The 20,964-nt window shown below is 30.5% G+C and overlaps 1 protein-coding gene across 1 annotated transcript in view; it reads right to left on the bottom strand.

The window, feature by feature from the left end:
• LOC142317881 (DNA helicase MCM9-like) overlaps positions 1-20,964 on the bottom strand; it is a 51,249-nt gene that overhangs the window by 16,023 nt on the left and 14,262 nt on the right. The window contains exons 4-10 of the mRNA XM_075354426.1: positions 20,008-20,104; positions 14,034-14,215; positions 12,579-12,745; positions 10,024-10,158; positions 8,093-8,199; positions 6,846-7,065; positions 1,893-2,126 (exon numbers count right to left, since the gene is read on the bottom strand). Coding sequence (XP_075210541.1) covers positions 1,893-2,126; positions 6,846-7,065; positions 8,093-8,199; positions 10,024-10,158; positions 12,579-12,745; positions 14,034-14,215; positions 20,008-20,104 — 1,142 coding nt within the window. The remainder of the gene's footprint in view (positions 1-1,892; positions 2,127-6,845; positions 7,066-8,092; positions 8,200-10,023; positions 10,159-12,578; positions 12,746-14,033; positions 14,216-20,007; positions 20,105-20,964) is intronic.

Genomic DNA, 20,964 nt, shown 5'->3' with positions numbered 1-20,964 from the left:
GAGTCTGGCATTTTTTTCAGCTAGTTCATCCATCTCATCTTTCTACAACAAAATAGTTTCTATTGCCGTTAATTATTTACCATATTTTTCTTTTCCTAAAGTACTATCACTAATATTAAACACAATTTCATTTATTTGGAAATCATCTTGCTAAAATAAAGCAGTTTTTACAGCCAATAATTATTTACCATACTTTTCTTTTCCTGAAGTACTATATTTAATAGTAACGATAATTTAAGTTTTTTTTATTCCTCTTATAATTACGAGCCGTTCAATAAGTCCTTAGAAAATCCAAGAGATGGCGCTCGTAGTATCGAAATTGGTTTGCTTTTAGTAAGCATCATTTGTCGCTAGAGTGCAATTAAAGTTTCAGCTGTACCCATCATGTGGTTTCATTGTCAGTCGATTGAAGCAATAAGCTACTGTTTATTAAAAAATGGAAAAAAGTGAGTTTTGAGTAGTAATTAAATACTTATATTTAAAAAGCTTAACACTGAAAGAGATCAAAGCTAAGTTGGATGAAGTTCACAGAACATCTGCACCTGTGTTTGCAACTATTTACAATTGCCTAAATGAGTTTAAACAAGGCTGTACATCCACAAAAGATGAACATCGTTCTAGACGTCCAATGGAAGTGACCACCCCCGAAATGATTGACAAAATTCATAATACGGTTTTGAGTGATCGACAACTCAAAGTGCACAAAATAGTTGAGGCCACAGGCATATCACAAGATACAGTGTTTTCAATTTTGCATGAAAAATTGAGCGTGAAAAAATTTTTGGCAAGATGGGTGCCACGTTTGTTCTCAGTGGAGAATAAATGCAATTGTCTGGTTACTCTGAGGCTTTACTATCATAATCCTGATGAGTTTCTGCATTGATACATAACTGTGGACGAAACATGGATATACTACTACACTCCAGACAAAGGAACAGTCAAAACAATGAGTTTTTAAAGGCGAATGGGCTTCAAAGAAGGCAAACAATGAAATTGGCTGGCAAGGTGATGACTACGGTTTTATGACCAAACTGATTACTTGGAAAAAGGACAAACAATAAGTGGAGAGTATTATGCATCGTTATTGCAACAGTTGAGCGAAGAAATCAAGAAAAACATCCTCATATGAAAAAGTAAAAGATCCTCTTCCATCAAGACAATGCACGGGTGCATACCTGTGCAATTTCAATGGCCAAAATTATGAAATTAAAGATTGCATTATTACAACATCCACCGTATTCACTGGATTTGGCCCCTAGCGATTTTGTTTTTATTTCCAAACTTGAAAAAATGGCTCGGCAGGCAACAGTTCACGTCAAACAAGGTCATCGCCCAAACAGATGCTTATTTTGAGGACCTTGAGATCCTACGTTTTAGAAGACTTAAAAAAGTAGGAGAAACACTTGGAAAAGTGTAGAGAGTTAAAAGGAGATTATATTGAAAAAATCTAAACTTATTCTAAACTTAGTTGAAAAATCTAGAACTTATTGAACAACCCTTGTATTATAGCCTACACTGCAGATTGGATTAGATTATATCATTTACTATTAAATATTCAAACCAAATATTAATAATCTTTTTCTTAATATCAAATCCCAACTATTATTACTTACCAACTAAACTTTAAACACTAAGTCTAAACTCTCACTCTTTTTTTATATTAAATAAATATCAATATCATTTTTGTTATAGAATATGAAACTTTGTTGATTCAATTTGTATACACACAAATAAGTTTCCATGTTCTGAGATGGAAATACCAATCCTGTAAAATGCTGAGGAATGAGCGATTATATTCCTATTTAATTATTACTTCTGTTTTTGTAACTGCACTTATAGTAAATCAAAATGAGTGGTGCGATTGTATCCAGTCATAAGAGTTATTAACTTACTTGAATAGCTGTAACTGTAAGTCCAGCTGTTGTGGCTCCTACACCAGTAGTAAATACAGACCGAGGACACATTTTGGCTGCAAATTTTAATACATCAGACTTTCCGGTACCAGGATCACCAACAAGTAGTAAATGTGATTCACCTCTCACTCGAGATCCACCTTCACCCTGGCGCACTACTCCACCAGCAAGGATTACTCCAACAGCCAACTTAACAAGGTATAATCCATATACCTATTGCAATAAAACTGTGATATAAAGGCCATATATGAATAATGACAAATATAAAAACAGGAATTTACACTATAACAGCATATGAATAATAACAAATTTATCATATATCCATTTACTTCAGTTTAAACAGTACTTGTCAATAACTTAAAAATATTAACATACGTTTTTATGAACAATATGAAAGAATTATTCAATAACTACGAAATACTTTAACATTGCTCATTTTCAAGCATTATATTGCAGGTTTGGGGTGCATTATTGCACCCTGAACCAGGGTAAGAATCTCATTGGAAAACGTGAGGGGGGACGATCATTCTTACGCTTCGAGTTGGGTCTGGTCCTGCAAGTAAAGAGGACAGGAGTATAAATACTCAAGGTAAGACCAGTTGATGATCAGTCTTGAAGGAGAGTTTGTGAGAGAATGCTACGATGAGTTCTGCGAGAGTTCTAAGCAACGAGTTATTACGAGAGTCAGTGAAGGATTAAATTTCTAGTACAAAAACGTTCAATACGATTAAGGTGATGTTACAAGTAATTCCAGTGTGGACAGTACATGAAAACAAGAAATGGGTCGGTGAGTTACTGTTGGACTATTAGTGAAATATCTATGAGGTGTGATAAAAGAATGATTTTTTTTTTCTGCTTACTTTGTCTTTTTGACAAGAGTTCATCTTTTCCCACCCAATTGCAGTACTGTATAGACAGTACTAGAATGCAAATTTAATGCAATGTCTTTCTTTTGTCATTTTCAAATGAAATAAATCGTCACTCATAATAGTATATATCCTAATTACTCGGCTGTCAAATTTGAATTACATGTCTAGTATAGCTGAAAATATGATATGTATTCTAGAATACATATATTTTTGAATTCACATATTTTGAATATTCACATATTTTGTTCACTATTATGAGTGACGATTTATTTCATTTGAAAATGACAGAACAAAGACATTGCATTAAATTTTTTTTAAAAATAGAATAAAGTACAGTGAAATGATGAATATGTTAAGAGAAAGATTTTGGTGAGGATGATACATCAATACCAAGGATTAAAAATACAATAGTTTATAGTACTAACTATCTCAAGATCATGAAGATGTTAAAGATAACAAAAGGTCAAGACATCCTAACTCATCAAACTGCTGAAAATTCTGACAAAAGGACAATGAATTCTAATCACAAAATTGTATGGTCAACAAACAATACTACTTAGAAGTTTTATGTAGGTTAGGTGAGGCAATCCACAAAAATAAAAAGGATACCAGTTTGGGTAAACAATTATTGGATTTTGGACCAAGATAACACTCCAGCTCATGCTTCGCTATTAGTTTTTAATTACTTGATCAAAAATAACACCATACTAATGACATAAGCTCCGTATTCTCCAGACTGGCACCCTATGACTTTCTCTTGTTACCACTGAATAAAAGAAAATAAACAAGGGCAATAATTTGCAACAACATATGAAAATCCAATATCTGGTGTGCTGCTAAGTGAACTTAAGGCTATATCTAAAAATACTTCCCACAAATGCTTGAACGTTGAAAGAAACGCAGGCATCAGTGTTGCAACACTAGGGGACTACTTCGAAGGGGACAATATCAATATAGAAGAATAAGTCTTTTTTGATAATAAGTAAAATTTTCATATTTTTTTCATCACACATATATTTCATATACTTGAAACTTCTTCGTGGGTGATTTTGGTGAAATGAAAAATTGACCTGTTAAAATTAAATTCAAAACAAAAAAAGACAATGGAGACACAAATATATATATATATAGAATAACAAGACTAATGGATTAATAGATGAGTAATGGATTCCTGCCAATTAAAAAGAAAGCAGTAGAAAATATAATAATGGGAGGAATTCAGAAAGGGGCTAAAAGAAACTCTATTAGTAATGCTAACATCTCATAGGAAAATGTGAGGACGGACGATCATTCTCACGCTTGGGATCTGGTCCTGCAGGTAAAGAGGATAGGAGTATAAATACTCCAGGGAAGACCAGTTGATGATCAGTCTGGAAGGAGGGTCTGCGAGAGAATGCTACAATGAGTTCTGCGAGAGTTCTAAACAAGAAGTTATTATGCGAGTCAGTAAAGGATTAAATTTCTAGTACAAACACGTTCAACACGATTAAGGTGACGTCACAAGTAATTCCAGTTTGGAGAGTACATGAAAACAAGAAATGGTTCGCTGAATTACTGATAGAGTATAAGTGAAAGAGATAATATAATAAATTGCATTCATAAATTGTTAGAGTAGTTTTATTTGTGAACAGCAAAGGTATTTGTAGTGAAAGAACTTTGTACTTGTCTTATCTATTGTACTATTATTGTTAATACAAGACTAGTGGTTAAAACTGTTAAGATTAGCGATCATGCTAATGTTTTAGTCACTGGGATTGGATTCTGGTTTTCAATATTTTACTACCTGTAAATAAATCCTGACAATTACTTTAAATTCTGTTTTGTATGTAATCACTGTTTATTATTATTATTATCCCATACTTTCACAGCTTTTTCTTTTGCCGGTGAGATTTCCTAAACTCAAGAGTAATTTATATCAACGAGAATAGGCTTGCTATTGTTGATTAAGTGCTTTCCGGGTAATGGCAGGTGTCAATTATCGTGCTCCTTTGCATTAGCACGTGGGTCTTCCACTGGATCTTCAGTTTTTCAAGACTGTAGTGCAAAGTAGATGGTATTATTCCCTACGTAGATATAATTACTGGGATTATATAAACTTCTTTTTGATTCTACATTTCTTTAATTTCAAAAGCAAGATCTGTACATTTCTGCAGCTTCTCATTGTGTTTAGTGTTGATGTTATTACTTGATGGGATGGCTAAATTTAGTAGGTAAGTTACTTTTTCCATTTTGTCAACTATTACTATATCTGGCTTACTACAGTTGATGGGATTTGCTGTTACAATTCCTTGGTTCCAGAAAATGTTTGCGTTGTTCTCCAAAAAGGAGGTTGGCTCATAAGTAAAGTAGGGCCTATTTTGAAACTCCAACTTGTATTTATTGCAGAGTTCTATGTGTACAACTTTTGCCACGTTGTTGTGCCTCCTGGTGTACTCTATCGGAGCTAGAATCAGACAGCCAGTGATTATATGGTCTATTGTTCGATTGTGTTGCATATTGTTGTTGATATTTTCTTTAAGAATACATTTCTTAAAATTTCTTGTTGCTACAACTTGATCCTGTATGCTACATATAAACCCCCTCCCTGTCTCGGAATGAACTTTCCTTGTACAAGCCAATTATTTATCTGGTCCCTATATCTCCCATGCAGCTCTTTCCTTCCCCAAACTAGAATTTTATTTGCATTGCTCTCTTTCTTCTGTTCTACGTTGTTAGTCCTGTTGGCTAGGTTTAATGGCGTATAGTTTTGGTCTGCCGCTACGCTGGCTTGATAGAAGGGGTATTGCTTGCTATGGAAGTAATCCCTTAAGTTTTCGTTTTGGCCATAGCATAGATTTTTAATATCAAGTACTCCTCTTCCACCTTCTTTTCTCAGCGTGAATATTCTTTTGATGAACGGATATAGTGGGACTTTTCTTGGTAGAATATTTTTCTAACGAGTCTGTTCAAATCGTCTAACTCTGTTTCACTGTACTTTATTATACCTAATGCATATGTGAGTACTGGTACTGCATATGTGTTCAGCACCTTCACTTTATTCCCCCCATTAAGTTCCGATTTTAAAATGAATTTTAATCTCTTTTCATACATTTTCTTAAGTTTTTCCTTAATGGCTTTGTGCTCCAATTTTATCGTCTGATCGCATCCTAGGTACTTCTACATGTCCTCTTTCATTGCTTCTATACTACCTTGGGTCTGCAGGTCGTAATTTTGCGCCTGGTGGAACTTTCACTTCACAATGGTGTTTATCTTGCATTTACTTATTCCTAGATCCACTTTAATATCTTTGCTGAACATTTCAACAAGTTTGAGCAGTTGCTGCAGCTGATGTTCAGTCCCTCCATAAATCTTTAAATCGTCCTTATAGAATAGGTGTGCGTTTGTAATCTCCTGCTCAGAATTTTATATTGTAACCGTACCTTGACTCCTTTAGCATGCTTGAGAGTGGGTTGACACCCATACAGAACCAGAGCGGGCTTAGGGCGTCTCCTTGAAATATTCCTCTACTTATATTTACGGGTTCTGTTTATATTTTTCTTGTTGCACTATTTGTGATTAGTATCATTGAAGCATTGCATGCCTCAACAACCTAATCGTCTTTTCATAACTGATAGTTTTCTAAGATCTTCGTCAACCATGAGTGTGGCACACTATCGAATGCCTTTTTATAATCTATATAGGCCATCTACAGATTTCTTTTAGTGTATTGGGCTTGTTGCGTGGTTACCGTATCTATAATAAAAATAATAATACAAATTATTATTATTGTTTGTTGTTGTCATTATTATTATTATTATTATTATTATTATTATTATCATTATTCCGATTATTGTTGTGAATTGTTTATTATTGTCGTTTATTATTCTTATTGTCACTTCTATTATTGATTTGTCTTATTTTATTTATTAAAACTAATAAATTGTAATTTTATAAACATTTCCAATCATCAATCTGTCGATATCCTGATTGAGCCACGAACACGTGACAAAAAAAAAATATATATATATATATGCACTTTAAATCAAGATACAAACCTACTATTTTTTTTTTTTTTTTAACTGACCTGAGGACAAATAGATGATAAAATTTGATTGCGAGCTTCTAATGGTTGACGCTCATTAATTTTCCAAAATGAAGCAAATTCATCTCTCAGCTCTTTAGTAATTAATGTAGCTGAACGATGATCATTACAAACTAGAAGATGGTTAGCCGATATCACCAGATTAATGTCACTTCTACTACCAGGTATATGTGATGGTTTCCAACGTCTCTTCAATACACCACTGAAATTGTAAAATGAAATTTTTTCTAGATATATCCAAAACAAAAAAACTGTAATAAGCATGACACAAACACTTACACACATGAAGAAGTATCTATTTCAATAATATTGAATATGTTTTCCAAATAAACTAAAAATAAGTTATCAACAAAAAATATTTAAAAAGTCTTTCAGAGGTACATGTTAATGTCAGAATGTTAACAATCCTGACAAGGTAATTAGATAGTACAAGATAGTCAGATCTTTTTTTTCAAATTTGGATAATTTGTCAAGGTCTTTAGAAGAAATTAAAGTTTCAGCTTAAAATTAACTGTTTGAGGAGTTCTCTCCATTAACCAATAATAAAAAAGCAATAGTACCCCAAAAACTGATTTGGAATAAATATACATACGATATATTCTTCAACTTTTGAGAATACTATTGTTAGAGCCAATTCTTACAGAAATAGATTGACATGCACATAAAAATTTATAACTTACATAGGAATTTGATATGTATATATTTAAAATAATTACTTTAAATTATGTTTAGAACTTATCTTCATTAGATGATTCCTTCACAACCTTCCCATAAGAAACTTATTAAAAAATGAAGAAAAGAATAAACAATTACTACACATAAAAATAGATACTAGAACACTTTTAGAAAAATGAAACATTAGCATCTAAAATCTCAAAGAATTACACAAAACTTTATCAGAAGTTTACACAAAAAAATATTTAAAAATTTGAAACAAGACAGGTCTCAATTAAAAAAAAAAATATTCAAGTAATTATCATTTCCACGTTTCACTTTTAATAGCATTTAAGGAAATTTCATTTCTTTACATATTAAACAAATCATAACTTATATCACATTAGGTTATTATTATTAATTATTAATTATATTATTAGATTCACAGTTGGTAATTAATTCAATAGATCTTAAATACAGTAATAAGTAAAACTTAATATAAATAATTGTTTCAAACATGTACAAGATTTAGTTCTAACAAAAGAAGGGTAATTAACACCTGATAACCACCTCACCTGATAATAACATCATCTCCTGGTTTACAGCTACCAACTAAATCATCCTCTAAAGTTACCCACATTGATCTAGGAATTCTTCCAACACCTAACATTGCTACTTGTTCCTTAAATTAAAAATTAGGAAAATAATTAAACAAGAATAATTGATTTCTGCTACTTACATAATTGTATTATTAATTTAATTCTCAGTAACTGAAAAATTCCTTGTTGTGTTTCTAATATGTCAGTAAGTTTCTCATAATTAAAATGATATTTCATTTCATAATTTAAATGGTTATAATTGGTAATTAATCCATTTTAATTATTAATTTAATTATTGTAATCTTATTTGGGCTGGTACCTTTACCAATAGTACCAGAATTAATGGATACTGTTTGTCTTGTAATAATTTTCTAGGTGAATAATGTGTTGGTTATAGTGGTCATTGAGCCTTACCATTCTTTCTGTGCCTTCCTCTTGTTCTGGTAGGACTCCCCTCTTTCAGTTCCTTCACAACACCGGAAAAAAGTTTACAATCTTTCTTCACTTCACTGCATACATTCATTACAAAACCAATAAACGTACAACACTACACAGAACTGCTTCCATATTATAATCATAATACAGTCACCAAGGGACCACTAACATGTTACTGTAATAAAACAATAACTTAATATACTAGAATCGGAAAGTCTAACAGCATCTGATTTTTGTGAATTTTTTTCCATTAGTGAAAAACAAGTGTGCTCGCTAGAAAAGTTGATAGCCCTGGGTTTCAACTGCACTCATATTGAATTCCTACTGCACCGCAAGAATGACTGGTATTTTTAAAGTAATATTCTGAAAAAGGATCAAATTCCAGATAAATTAAATTTACAGTTACACTTAAGCCAGGTGATAACTTCCCTAGTTACCTTCCAGTCACTCTATTGAGCTTCATATGCAAGCTGGTTGTATGGCTCCTGTGTAACAGAAGAAGAACCAACTTACTTCAGAAGATACTACACAAGCAAGCAGGTTTCAGAACAATGAATAACAATTTCTTACAACTGTGCAGTTCCCCTAAGGTTCATCTGATACTAACCTACAATGCTGTGCTTTTGTTTTGGTTTACTCAACAACAGAATGCTACATCCCAATTTGACTAAACAACAAGTACAATAGACTTATTTTTGTAAAATAAAGCAAACATTGTGGATTAAAAACTGCTATCATTAAATCAGTATCTTTTCTGATTATCTGTCTCAAGTAACATCACATCATAATTACAGATAAAATGCACTCCTCAAAGAATGAAAACTCGTAACAGATTAGGACCTGCAAATTCATCTTGATGTTAAGAGACCTATAAACAAGCATAATATGCTTTAGACCCCTAAACCAAAGCAAAAGCACTTTTCAGAATGAATTCATTCTGACAATTTCTTAGAAGAGTGAATAGATGCAGCTCACCAAAGAAATTTCGGCCTGATTTATTAACTTTTCTAATCAATGGGTTTTGATATGCCCTATAGAATATAAGACTACCCAAAACAGGATTAAAATTAATAGTATATGGCAAATACACAAACTTACAACAAATGGTACAAGATTTCCACTCTTATAAGTGATATGACCCAATCACTATATTTAGGGGCTATCCATTGAGCACTTTCTCTCAGAATGGAGGATTTCCTGATTGCAACAAACAATAAATTAATATTAATAATTTGGATTTATATATGCATATCGGTAATGCTTTTATATATTGTGATGAAAGTTGTTACTACACCACTCTTAAAGTATTTTATATATTTAAAATTGTTTAATTATTGCAGAAAGAAGAATTTCAGCATATATACACAACAACAGCAACAGACACCAACTTTTAACTTAATTTGTATTTCATATGTTGTATTTTATTATTTCATACTTATATTTCATATTACTTGTATTCCAATCACTATTACCTGTATTTTAATTTCCTGATAATCTTTGAAAAAATGTTCACTGCCATTTTTAACTGCACTAAGAATACCCTTGCAACCCTCTGTTAATTTGCAAACTGTTGGGGGTGTTATCACATAATATTTGTCATACTGTGCCTTTAAAAGAGAAAAAGAAAAAATTAACAGAATATACATGCAAGTAACACAGTTCATAATGTTAAAAAAATATAAATAAATTCAGAATGTAAATGCAAAATTGTAAATTGAATGTACAACTTCAGTAAGAAAGTAGTTTATAAAATCAACCGCACTAATTACATAAAATATACTTTAACTTTTTAGTTGTCACAATTCTTGGAAAATATTTGACTAGCAGAATAATAGATAAAACACATAAGCCATGCAGTTATACTGTTTTTTTTTTTAATAAAGGTATAAAACTTATTTCTACAAGGGGTTGAACTTTCAATAATTAATAAATACATAGAAAATTTATATAGTCTTTGAAGGTTTGAAAAAATGTTTATGAAGGAAAAAAGAGTCATAGAATAGAAACACAGAAAATATCTCTTTTAATAAAGGAAAACACATGGAGAATTAATTTACATAAATGAGAAATTTAAATAAAGACTTAGAAAGCACATTGAATAGCAAAGATATCTTCCCTATGTAGATCTTTATCAGGGAACAGCTTCTGCCAGAAAAAAAGAATAGGTGGGATTAGGTCATATCATAATAAAGTACAGAGAAACACCAACTGGAGTAGACTCCTTGAAAGACCTATGTTGTGATTTAGGAGCAGATAAAAAAGGATATGAATGCAGTGAATAAATTATTGAAGAATCTGCACGGGTCTGGAGTAAAGAATGCATGTCAATGAAATTAATTATCATCTTAAGCATATAATAAAGTAAATATGAATCATGCCTGATCAAAAGAAATATTGATCCAACTGGCAATGATTTACTTTTGATTCAGTGTTCACATTTTTTCTTATTTTCCCTTCACAGGTTTTTCAAAGGCCTTCTATGGAGAGCTATGAGTATTTTAACAAAAATAAAAGATAAATTAAAAGAGCTATAAATTTTAAAAAATCCATAACAAAAATCTGTATTGTCCTACATTGTTTTATAAAGAATGTATTTAAACTGAAACAATCAAGTCAGTGCAGTGAACAAAAGAAAAGTGCAGTCATAACACCTTTTTTTTATAAGTAATATCCAAAAACAAATCTGAAAAATTTACCCTCATCAAATTTCAGGTTATTTCTGAAATTATTTTGACAACATTAGGTCCTTTGAAGAAAATTATATCCATTTTCCAAATACCATATCAAGAGAATATTTTAACAGTTGTAATAAAAATGTTAAAGCGTGCTTAATATATGAAATTAGAACAATATTTATCATGAAAATCAAACAGAACAATTAAAAAAATGTTTGTTGTTTACAAAGAATTTTTGTGGGAGCGAGGAAATCAAGCACATTCTGTACCGAATAACTTCCAGCCTACTATTAAGAAAAGCAAAAATCTTAAGGAAATAATGAACTATTGTTAGTATTTAAGTATTTTTATAACTTAAATATTTCATTGACTTTGAATAGATGATTATGTAAATCATAAAACCATGCTGCTTATACAATAATGTAAATAAATAAAAATATATAGTGTAATGCTAAACATAAAAAGATATTTGAGTGACTTTTTAAAATTTTTTATTAAAAAAAACTAACATTTTATTAACAATATGTTCTTAACTCACTCCTAATGATAATAATCATTACTAGGCTTATAACAACTACATTCTGTTATCATTGTTATTGTTAAAAACACAAGATTACACCCAACATAAATTAAAGTTTACATCAGAAGCATGATTTGCTTGAAGCATTAACACTCATAAACTACTTTTTTCTCTAATGAATACTTTTTTAACAGAATTTTTTTCTTTTTTAATACATTGAACTGTCAAAAAAAAAATAAAACTCCTAACACTGCTTACAAATATAACTACAAGGTAATCTTTAATGAAATAAAACAATTGTATAGTACCAATAACCATTCACAAATAGTGAATGAACTCACAGTAAATATAAATTTCAGACAAGCTGTATCACTTTCTTTCTTTCACATTCTACTGCAAGAAAAATATAACACTGTTTTGCAATTAACATTATTTTGATATAACATTTTCTATAACAACCCGCCATAAGAAAAATTTCAGTTCAGCAAAATGTAGTAAAATAAAAATTCAAAACCAACTGCAATAATTTACAATGGATTGTATTTTAACTGACACAGGGGGTCTTTTACGTCCTGGCATAAGAAAATTACTACTAAAACAATTGTTCTTGTTGAAACCACTTTTAATTAGTACTTATTATAGAAGAGAAGTCCAAAGCACGCATTTCTGCAATATTCTTCAAGTAAATTGAAAAAGTATCTAAGAGAAAAATGAATTTAAATACCTGAAAAAAAATAATACCATTAAAGAAACTTCTTTAAAGACATTTGTACCTACATAAAATTTTCATAACGTAATTAATCCTTTAAAATTTAAATTCTGCACTAATTACCTGCACTAATGTAGTCTGTTTACATTTTGGACAAAAATACTCTCTCTTATACTCCAAAACCTTTGGAACAATGGTTCGTATTACAGTACCAGAAATCCTGAGGAAAGAACCCAAATCATCATTGCCAGGAAGCACAGTTCGATTCAATTCAGGACAAATAGGTAAACCTAAAACATCATTCATAAAATTATGCCTCACTTTTTTTCAACCGTATAAATATAAAACAAAAATTTCTGTTCAAATCATGAAATTGCTATTAAAATACACAAATGATTGAGAGCACCCTATACACAATAAAGTGCTTTAATCACAATCTGAATTTTTCAATACTGCACACCGAAAAAAGAAAAAATCCTTTTATGGCGGAAAAATATAAAAAAGGAAAAGACCTAAAACTTTCTTATTTATTTGTTAGCTTACTATAAAGTCTTGTTACTCCTAATTACACAGAAATGTATATAGAATCAGCTACACAAACATAAGACAGACAATCACTGCCTCACATCTTGACTTCTTTTTTAGTGTTTGTTCTTTTCTCCTCAGAATGTACTCAAAACATAAGTTCTAACAGTGCTGTTGAATCTGCCTCCTTGAACAGCTCCTACAACTCCACAATTTTTCTTGTCCATCCTCCTGCAATGGTCTCAATTTTTTTTTAAATCTATTCTCAAAAAACAGATGCTTCTTTCCACTTTCTTATTTAAACCTTTAAAAAAAAATGGACTGCTTCAAAGAATAATTTGAGTGGTTACAGCAATAAATAGTATTTTTCACTTTATCAGAAAATGGCAATAATCAACTCCAAAACTAACAATATATTTAAAAAAAAAAAAAAAAAAGTTAAATGAAAAGTAAAATAACAGAAAACAAAAATGTATAAGTATTAAATATGAGTTTTTTAAGGAATAGGTTTCTAAATTTCCACTAAAAAACAATCCACTCACCCCAATTTATATTTGCGGTTGTAGTTATTAGCTGTTTATATTGTTTGTTATTGTGCTGTCATCATATGTAATCCTTTAAATGTATTGTAAATATATGAACAGTTACGCCTGTGAAAGGAGGAAAGGAATCACTCTTATAGTTCACATCCTAAGTATAATGATTTTAACAGATATTTTGCTTCAAAATGCCAACAGAAATTACTTCACTTACTTTTCCTGGTAAAACTCAAATGTCTGCTTGTGAATCTCTCCTGTGAATGTGTATGACATTATTGAGATTGACTGGGTTATCACATGAGATTGCCTACAAACATTTGTTGATTGAATCTATCATGTATGTAACAACAAAATTGCTCATGAAACACTAATGAAAATATAATAGTGATCAGACAATAATAATAAAACATAAAAAATCAGCATTCTTACCTGTATCTCATTTTTACAAAGAATTTAAATCAACTATTCTATCCATCACTTTCTTACTCATAGATGGTAATTTAACTATCCATACCTGACAACCTTGTATGTACTTTTGGTTTAATAATCATCTTAACATCAGATTCTGAGCCATCTTCTTCAAAAAATAACCTTTGAGCTTCCAAAATAGCTTTATCACACTCGGGCAAAACAGAATCTGGGGAAGATAATACAATATTTCCCAGCTCAGGATTCTTCTCAAACAATGAAAGAAAACTGAAAGAAAAATAATAAAATATTAAAAGTTGTTTTTAAAATGTATAAAATCCTCCAGTGATTTTAAGTCATAAAAATGAAAGTACACTTCACATTGCGTTAACTGAAAAATGTACAGTTAAACTTAAACTAGACAGGTAAAATATTAAAATATTCATTCTAAAAGTAGTACTTTACCACATCTCATAAAATAAACATTCTGTTTAAACACATGGAAATTTGCAAATTAAAAAGTAGTAACTGCAGTAAATAATACACTGGGCAGACCAGACGCACACTAATATGAGGGTAATTCAATAATTAAACAGACAAACATTTTTAGTGAAGTTTCAATTGCGCTTAATGCAGGCAATTGAAACTTTTGTTAATGTTAGTAGGTAACCTTGCAAAGAGTTTGATTAATATTATAGTTTGATTAATATGGTAACCTGTTTGATTAATATTTATGTAAACATAATCGCTAGTCTTAGTTACAATGGTGTCCTCTGCTTGAAGAAAGTACTTTTGAAGAACAGTGTTGTGTGATTTTTACTTTCGGAAAGTCTACAAAAATCAGAAATATTATCTTAGATGAACAAACAATACAGCAGTAGTTGCATGAACCAAGCAAGTTTTTACACGTGGGTGGAAAATGTTAAAAGTGGCCGGAAAAGCGCCACTCCAGGCATCCAGTAACAGTGTCGACCTCAACATTAGATTCTCGTACTCTCTTATCCAAGCAGAGTAACAACTTCAAATTGAACAAATTGTGAAAACTTTTGGGTAAGTGTTGGCACAACTTATTCCATCATTCAAAACAAACTGAACTACCATAAGACTTGTACAACGTGGGTTCCCAGAGAACTTACCATTTATGACAAAGTCGAGAGATTTTTCATTTCCACGGACTCAAAAATCGCTTCAATAATGATGATTCCATATTTGGACAGGATTTTAACCTGTGATGTAACATGGAGCATAATTTTGAGCCAGAGACCAAGCGTCAAAGCATGCAGTGGAACAACCTGAATTGCCAGTCTGTATGAAATTCAAAACGCAACCATTGACAGGTAAGGTCCTGTTAACCATCTTTTAGAGTGCCTACGGTCCAATTTTCTGTGATTAATTGAAGGAGCAATGCACTACCAACAACTTATACTACTCAGCCATGATTGAGAACAAAGTCAAGCCTGTGTTGAAGAGGAAATGTCCACGATGGCAGAGGAAAGTCGTGCTTCTTCTTCAAGACAATGCTTGAACTCATACGGCATAAATGATGCTGGAAACTATTACCAAAGTGGGTTGGGAGTTCCTACCTCATCCTCCTTACAGCTCTGACCTTGCCCCTTCGGATTTTTATCTGTTTGGTCCAATGAAAGAAGCTTTGCATGGCACCAAGTTCAATGACAATGAAGAGGTAAAGAAAAAATTAAAAAACTAGCTTCAAGATCAAGGTAAAGAATTCTTCGCTGAGGGGATAATAAGACTCATAAAAATATAGGACAAATGCAGAGAAGTTGGTAGGAATTACATGCAAAAGTAGACAAAAAAATTGTGTTTATTTAATAAATTATTTTTGCTATACAGTTATTTGTCTGTTTAATTATTGAATGACCCTTGTACAAAGTTTCAAAAAGTATATTCAAGTATTATTTTCAACTTTGTAAATCACCTCATAGAAACTGGACACATTTACACATCATATCAACCATAACATGCAAATTTTAGTACATAATATCTATAAACACTTAATGCATCTGAACATGAAATTTATGAAGATATTAATTTTCATAAATTTAAGATATTATTACAGTGTAATTCTTTTTAAACATATTTATGTAATTTTTCAATGAATCACATTATGAACAATTAGCATGATAGCAGTTAAGCATCATCACTAACAGTTGCAAATAAAGTATTTGACTTCCATGAAACTAATTTTTGAATCATTCTAATAAAACTGAAACTGAATATACAATCAATTTGTTTCAACAGGAAAAATAGTTAAAAACTTCATTTGTCAGTATGTAGTTTTTACAAGTTCAAATCTCAATACTGTTATTAAAACAAACACGCTGCATTTGCATGTATTTTATCAAGCAAGTTACAATAGATTTATTCATTTTAATTAGTAAGTGAAAAAAATGCTCCCGAACGTCTCGTAAGGAGGAAACACTTATATATCAAACCAGCTGATAAAGAAGCCAGTAGCTAACCACTACATCAGCATTTCTCAACCTGGGGGAAATGGTCATATGAAAGGGTTATAGCAAAATTATCTTACAACTTTACACGTAAACAATAATGAAATCATTTTATGAGAAAAAAGGTCATTTATTATAAACATTTTATTTACATTTATAAGTACACATGTAAATAAAATAATTAATGAGATGGTTGCATTTATTTTTTATTTAAGTCTCTCCGTATGTGAATCTATGTTAGACGCACACAAAAGCAAATTGTTTTCAAGTGATAAAAAACGATTCCTACTTTAATTTTTAGGGCAACCATAGACAAAAAAAAACTTTTCACAGAGGTGAGACATGGCAAAGGGATTAATATTTTCAATGCTTCTGCGACTAAATTTCCATATTCACTTCGATCAACAAACCAAAATGTATCTAAATATTCAGATGTGAACTGTAGTTTTAACATTTTATCAACAGACATTTCGATGAGCGGGTCATGAATCTCAAATGGTAACGTAGCAACTGCAGCAAAGTTTTCACTAAATGGATTCAGTACCCATCTCTTCAAGAAATCATTTTTATCTTTTGAGAAATACTTTTAACTGAATTTTTAGCTCACACAATTGCATCTTCATAGTATCCAAACTGTGGTGAAAAATAGTGTCTTTTCCATCCAAATTTTTCATAACATAATTGGAAGTGAGTGGAAACGTTAAAATTTTTACTTTGAAGCTGAATAATCCAGATATCAAGCTTCTTAATGAAAGCATGAACTTGGTCTGTCATTAATAAAATGTTTTATCACATTCTTGTAAATTCACATTCAAGTCGTTATACATTCAAGTCGATATACATTAGTAAAGTAAGCAAACAGCAACATAAACTCATTATTCTGTAAAAACATTGAGAATGCCATTTGTTTGGCCTGGAAAAATATTATTAATTCATCTAGCACTTCCAATAACCAGGTTAAAACTAACCCCTGTGATAAGCATTTGACTTCTGTATGGTAAAGAAGAATTTTTTTCTTTTCGTCCATTTCATCACATAGTTGCAGAAAAGGCAAACAGCCTTTTCTGTAATGGTCGACTTTTAATAAAATTAACTTTTTTAAGGCTTTACAAAGAACTTTTTTGAGATTTTCTGGCATATTTTTTGTGGCAAGCAGTGTGTCCATTACGCCCTTTATACAAGACGATCTTTTATTGTTTTCAGAAATTCACTGTTTTTTCCTGTTATCATCTTGACCAACATAACATAACGCAATACATTTTGTTCAATTTATGTTACAGTTTTTATGTAACATAAAAAAATTTGTTCTATGTAGTTTTTTATATAGTTACATAAAAAACATCAAAAAGACACTCATTTGTATGTAGCATGACAAGGTATTGATTTGAAAAATGACAAATTTTCTTTGATTGATCTGTCCCTATCAAATTAATATTTCACAAAACATAAGAACTGAGAAATTTTTGCCTCATCTGTTGATTCATCAAACTGAATACTAAAAAATTCACTTGAACTCACTTGCTGAATTATCTGATCGTGAACTTCATCAGCCTTGATACTGTGTCATCAGAAAGCTGAATTTTTTTTTGTTTTTTTTTTCTTCTTCTATGCCTATTAAACCACCAACCATATCAATTGTAGCAGACAATGAAGTTTTCTGCGACTGTATGAGGGGTTGGACAACATCTTACCTACTCTTATTGCTACAAGATAAGATGCTTCAAGTGTAGTTTTATCAGTATGGTTTGATTTACACACAGAAGCTTGTTGATTTCTTAGGATGTAATTTTTTTAAGAAAAATTGCAAGGGTTTGCTTTTATGATCCAGATGACAAATTAATTTTGATGGTTTCCTGCTTACCTTGTAGAGTACTTGATGTAAACAATGCACTCTGGCTTTCCAGCCAATGAGGTAAAATCATAATTTAAATAAATGACATGGTACAATTGACTTTTTACCAATCGATTCACAGGATGTAGATGGCTCCCTTTGTTTTTCATAAATTTATTCATTTTGCATAAGAATGTAATTAAAAAAAAAGGTTAAACCATTTGACCACATACTAAAACTTCAATTAATTATTTTCAATGAAACTATGCTTTTAAAAACTTAAATAAAGTCAGTAGTCACATGCTTCGCATTCAAAACTAAAATGACATTCTACAATCTCTTACACCTCTTTTATACTGCTGAGGGCATGATGTATTGAAACATGTCATATGCATGTTTGAACATGACACTCCCACAGCGAATATTACGCAAGCAGACCAAACTACAAGCAGCACGTAAACATCAAATTGGAACCTGTGAATTGTTCATGTTTGTACACTTCATTCATGCATGTCCATACCTGTTGTTATTAGCACAGCTACTTTATAGTTTTAGCTAGGTTTCATTGGGTTGATTGAGGGGAGTAGCGAAGTATTTATTATAATTTTTATTTTTTAGGGATCGTGGGGATCATAAAAAGATTAGAATCACTACACTATACCAATTGGCCAGACCTCAGTTTGAAAATAGAAATCTATATGACAACTTAATAGCGATAAAAAATATCAATATTGTAAGACTACAAAATAATCTTTATATTGTTTAGAATAAAGCATCATTTTAATGAATTTTTCTTTCTTCTTTATTATATTTATGCAGTTCAACATTGGTGTTTGTTCAATAACTCATAACTTGGGAAAGTTAGCACATCCTTCTAACTTAAAGCAATAATTAAAGCAATAGCTGAAAAATTCAGTGAAATATTCATTCTACATTGTAATTAGCTTTTTTACCATCTACTTTTGAATTATTGATGTAAAAAATTGAACCCACGATAATTAATAAATTTTTATATAAATTTATAATTCCTTTATTCAATTATTCATAAAAAAAGCATATTCATTTTTTTATATTTTTACATGTTTAATTACTCAAACAAAACAAAAATAATAACTAAATTAATGCCTTGTCACAAACTTAAGAGACAAATGATAATTCTATGATTTTTTATACTTTTGCTTTTTAAGTTATTCTTGAATCAGTTCTTTCTATGCTACGGTTTGCATTTTCTTTTCCAATATATGTCTATATGTCATAAAATTGGTTATCACTGTCAAATTAAAGCATATAATTGCTATGTGGGTAGAAATAGTTTTTCTAATCTATTTTAGAAGGTATACCTTAATCTAATGTTTTCATTAAACCATAATTTTATTTATACAATAATTTATCTATAATCTAAGCAACAGATCTACAGCCAAATTAAATGATAAGATGGATTTTGTAGCATTGAAAAATGTTAGGCCTGACGTGGAATTAGAACCCACAAACTCCAGATAAAAGACAGAAGCTCTACTACTTCAGCAGAGGTCAACAATAATGATAAATAGTTAAATAGCATAGTTAAATAACAGAGATACTTTTTCTTTTGTATAAGATTAGAAATTTGCTAATGACTACACTAATTGTCTGCCACTTATCTTTCATAACCAAAAAATGATTCAAATCCAGTATTAAATTTTAGCAGGGTGAAAATTTTAATTCAAATTAATAACTTGTGTAGAATAGTTAAATTAAAAATAAAAAAAAAAATGAATTAGTACTGCAAAAATGTTTACTTGATAATGATAGAATAATGTCGAGTTTCATCCAGCTTCTTTAATAATTCTATGATGTCACTCTTATGCTCTGCTAACAAGAAATCCTTAAATGCACCTAAACAGAGGAGGCAAAAATATGTACAACAAAATTTTAAAAAAACAAACATAAAAATTAGGAAATTAGCAATGACAGTTTAATAATCTTATTATAAATGTAATACTTCCTTCTTTAAAACTTTCTTTACACCAAAAACTCTTCAATTTTTACTAAAAACTAAGTCTTTAACTTGTATGTCAGTTATTAAGCAGAATTAGTACAGACTACCTTTAAGAGGGTGAAAATTAATACTTTTAAGAGGGCGTAAAAAAATCACATAATTCAGATTATCTCAAGAGGAACTATAAAACTGAGTAAAAGTAATAACAAAATTTTAGTAGAGAAAAAGCAATCTGATGATATTATCACAGATTAAACTTTAAAATGTTTCCTAGGCTCTAAAACACTAAAAGCAAACTAAGGCAATGGGTGCAGTACAGATTACACATCATCATTATTTTATCTTGTAAAAACAAACTAGATTGGTCAACCATATACTATGACATCCAGGTTTGGTAATAAAGGAATGTATAGAAGGTAAAAACTGTAGAAGAAAACGTATGGAATTAATGGTAAAACTCTCACTTAGGAAGTAGGATGTGGTAACTGACCAACTAAATCAACTTCAATTTTTATTTAATTTTTTCCATTTTGTTTGCTCATTACATAACTATGGTCAAACGCTTCTCTGATTTTAAAATGTGTTAAAACTATTATATAAAAACTTTCAACTATTAATACAAAAATTAAAAATTATTGAATTTTATAGTATGGTTCCTTGCTATTAGATGAAGCAATAGTTATGTAACAATATTTTTTGATTTTAAAATGGGAGCTCCTTTTTTTACAATCACCTAGCTACCAATATGTTATTTCTC

Source organism: Lycorma delicatula, chromosome 1 (assembly GCF_047948215.1).
Source record: "Lycorma delicatula isolate Av1 chromosome 1, ASM4794821v1, whole genome shotgun sequence".
Classification (NCBI taxonomy): domain Eukaryota; kingdom Metazoa; phylum Arthropoda; class Insecta; order Hemiptera; family Fulgoridae; genus Lycorma; species Lycorma delicatula.
This window is presented reverse-complemented; position numbering and strand designations above follow the sequence as displayed.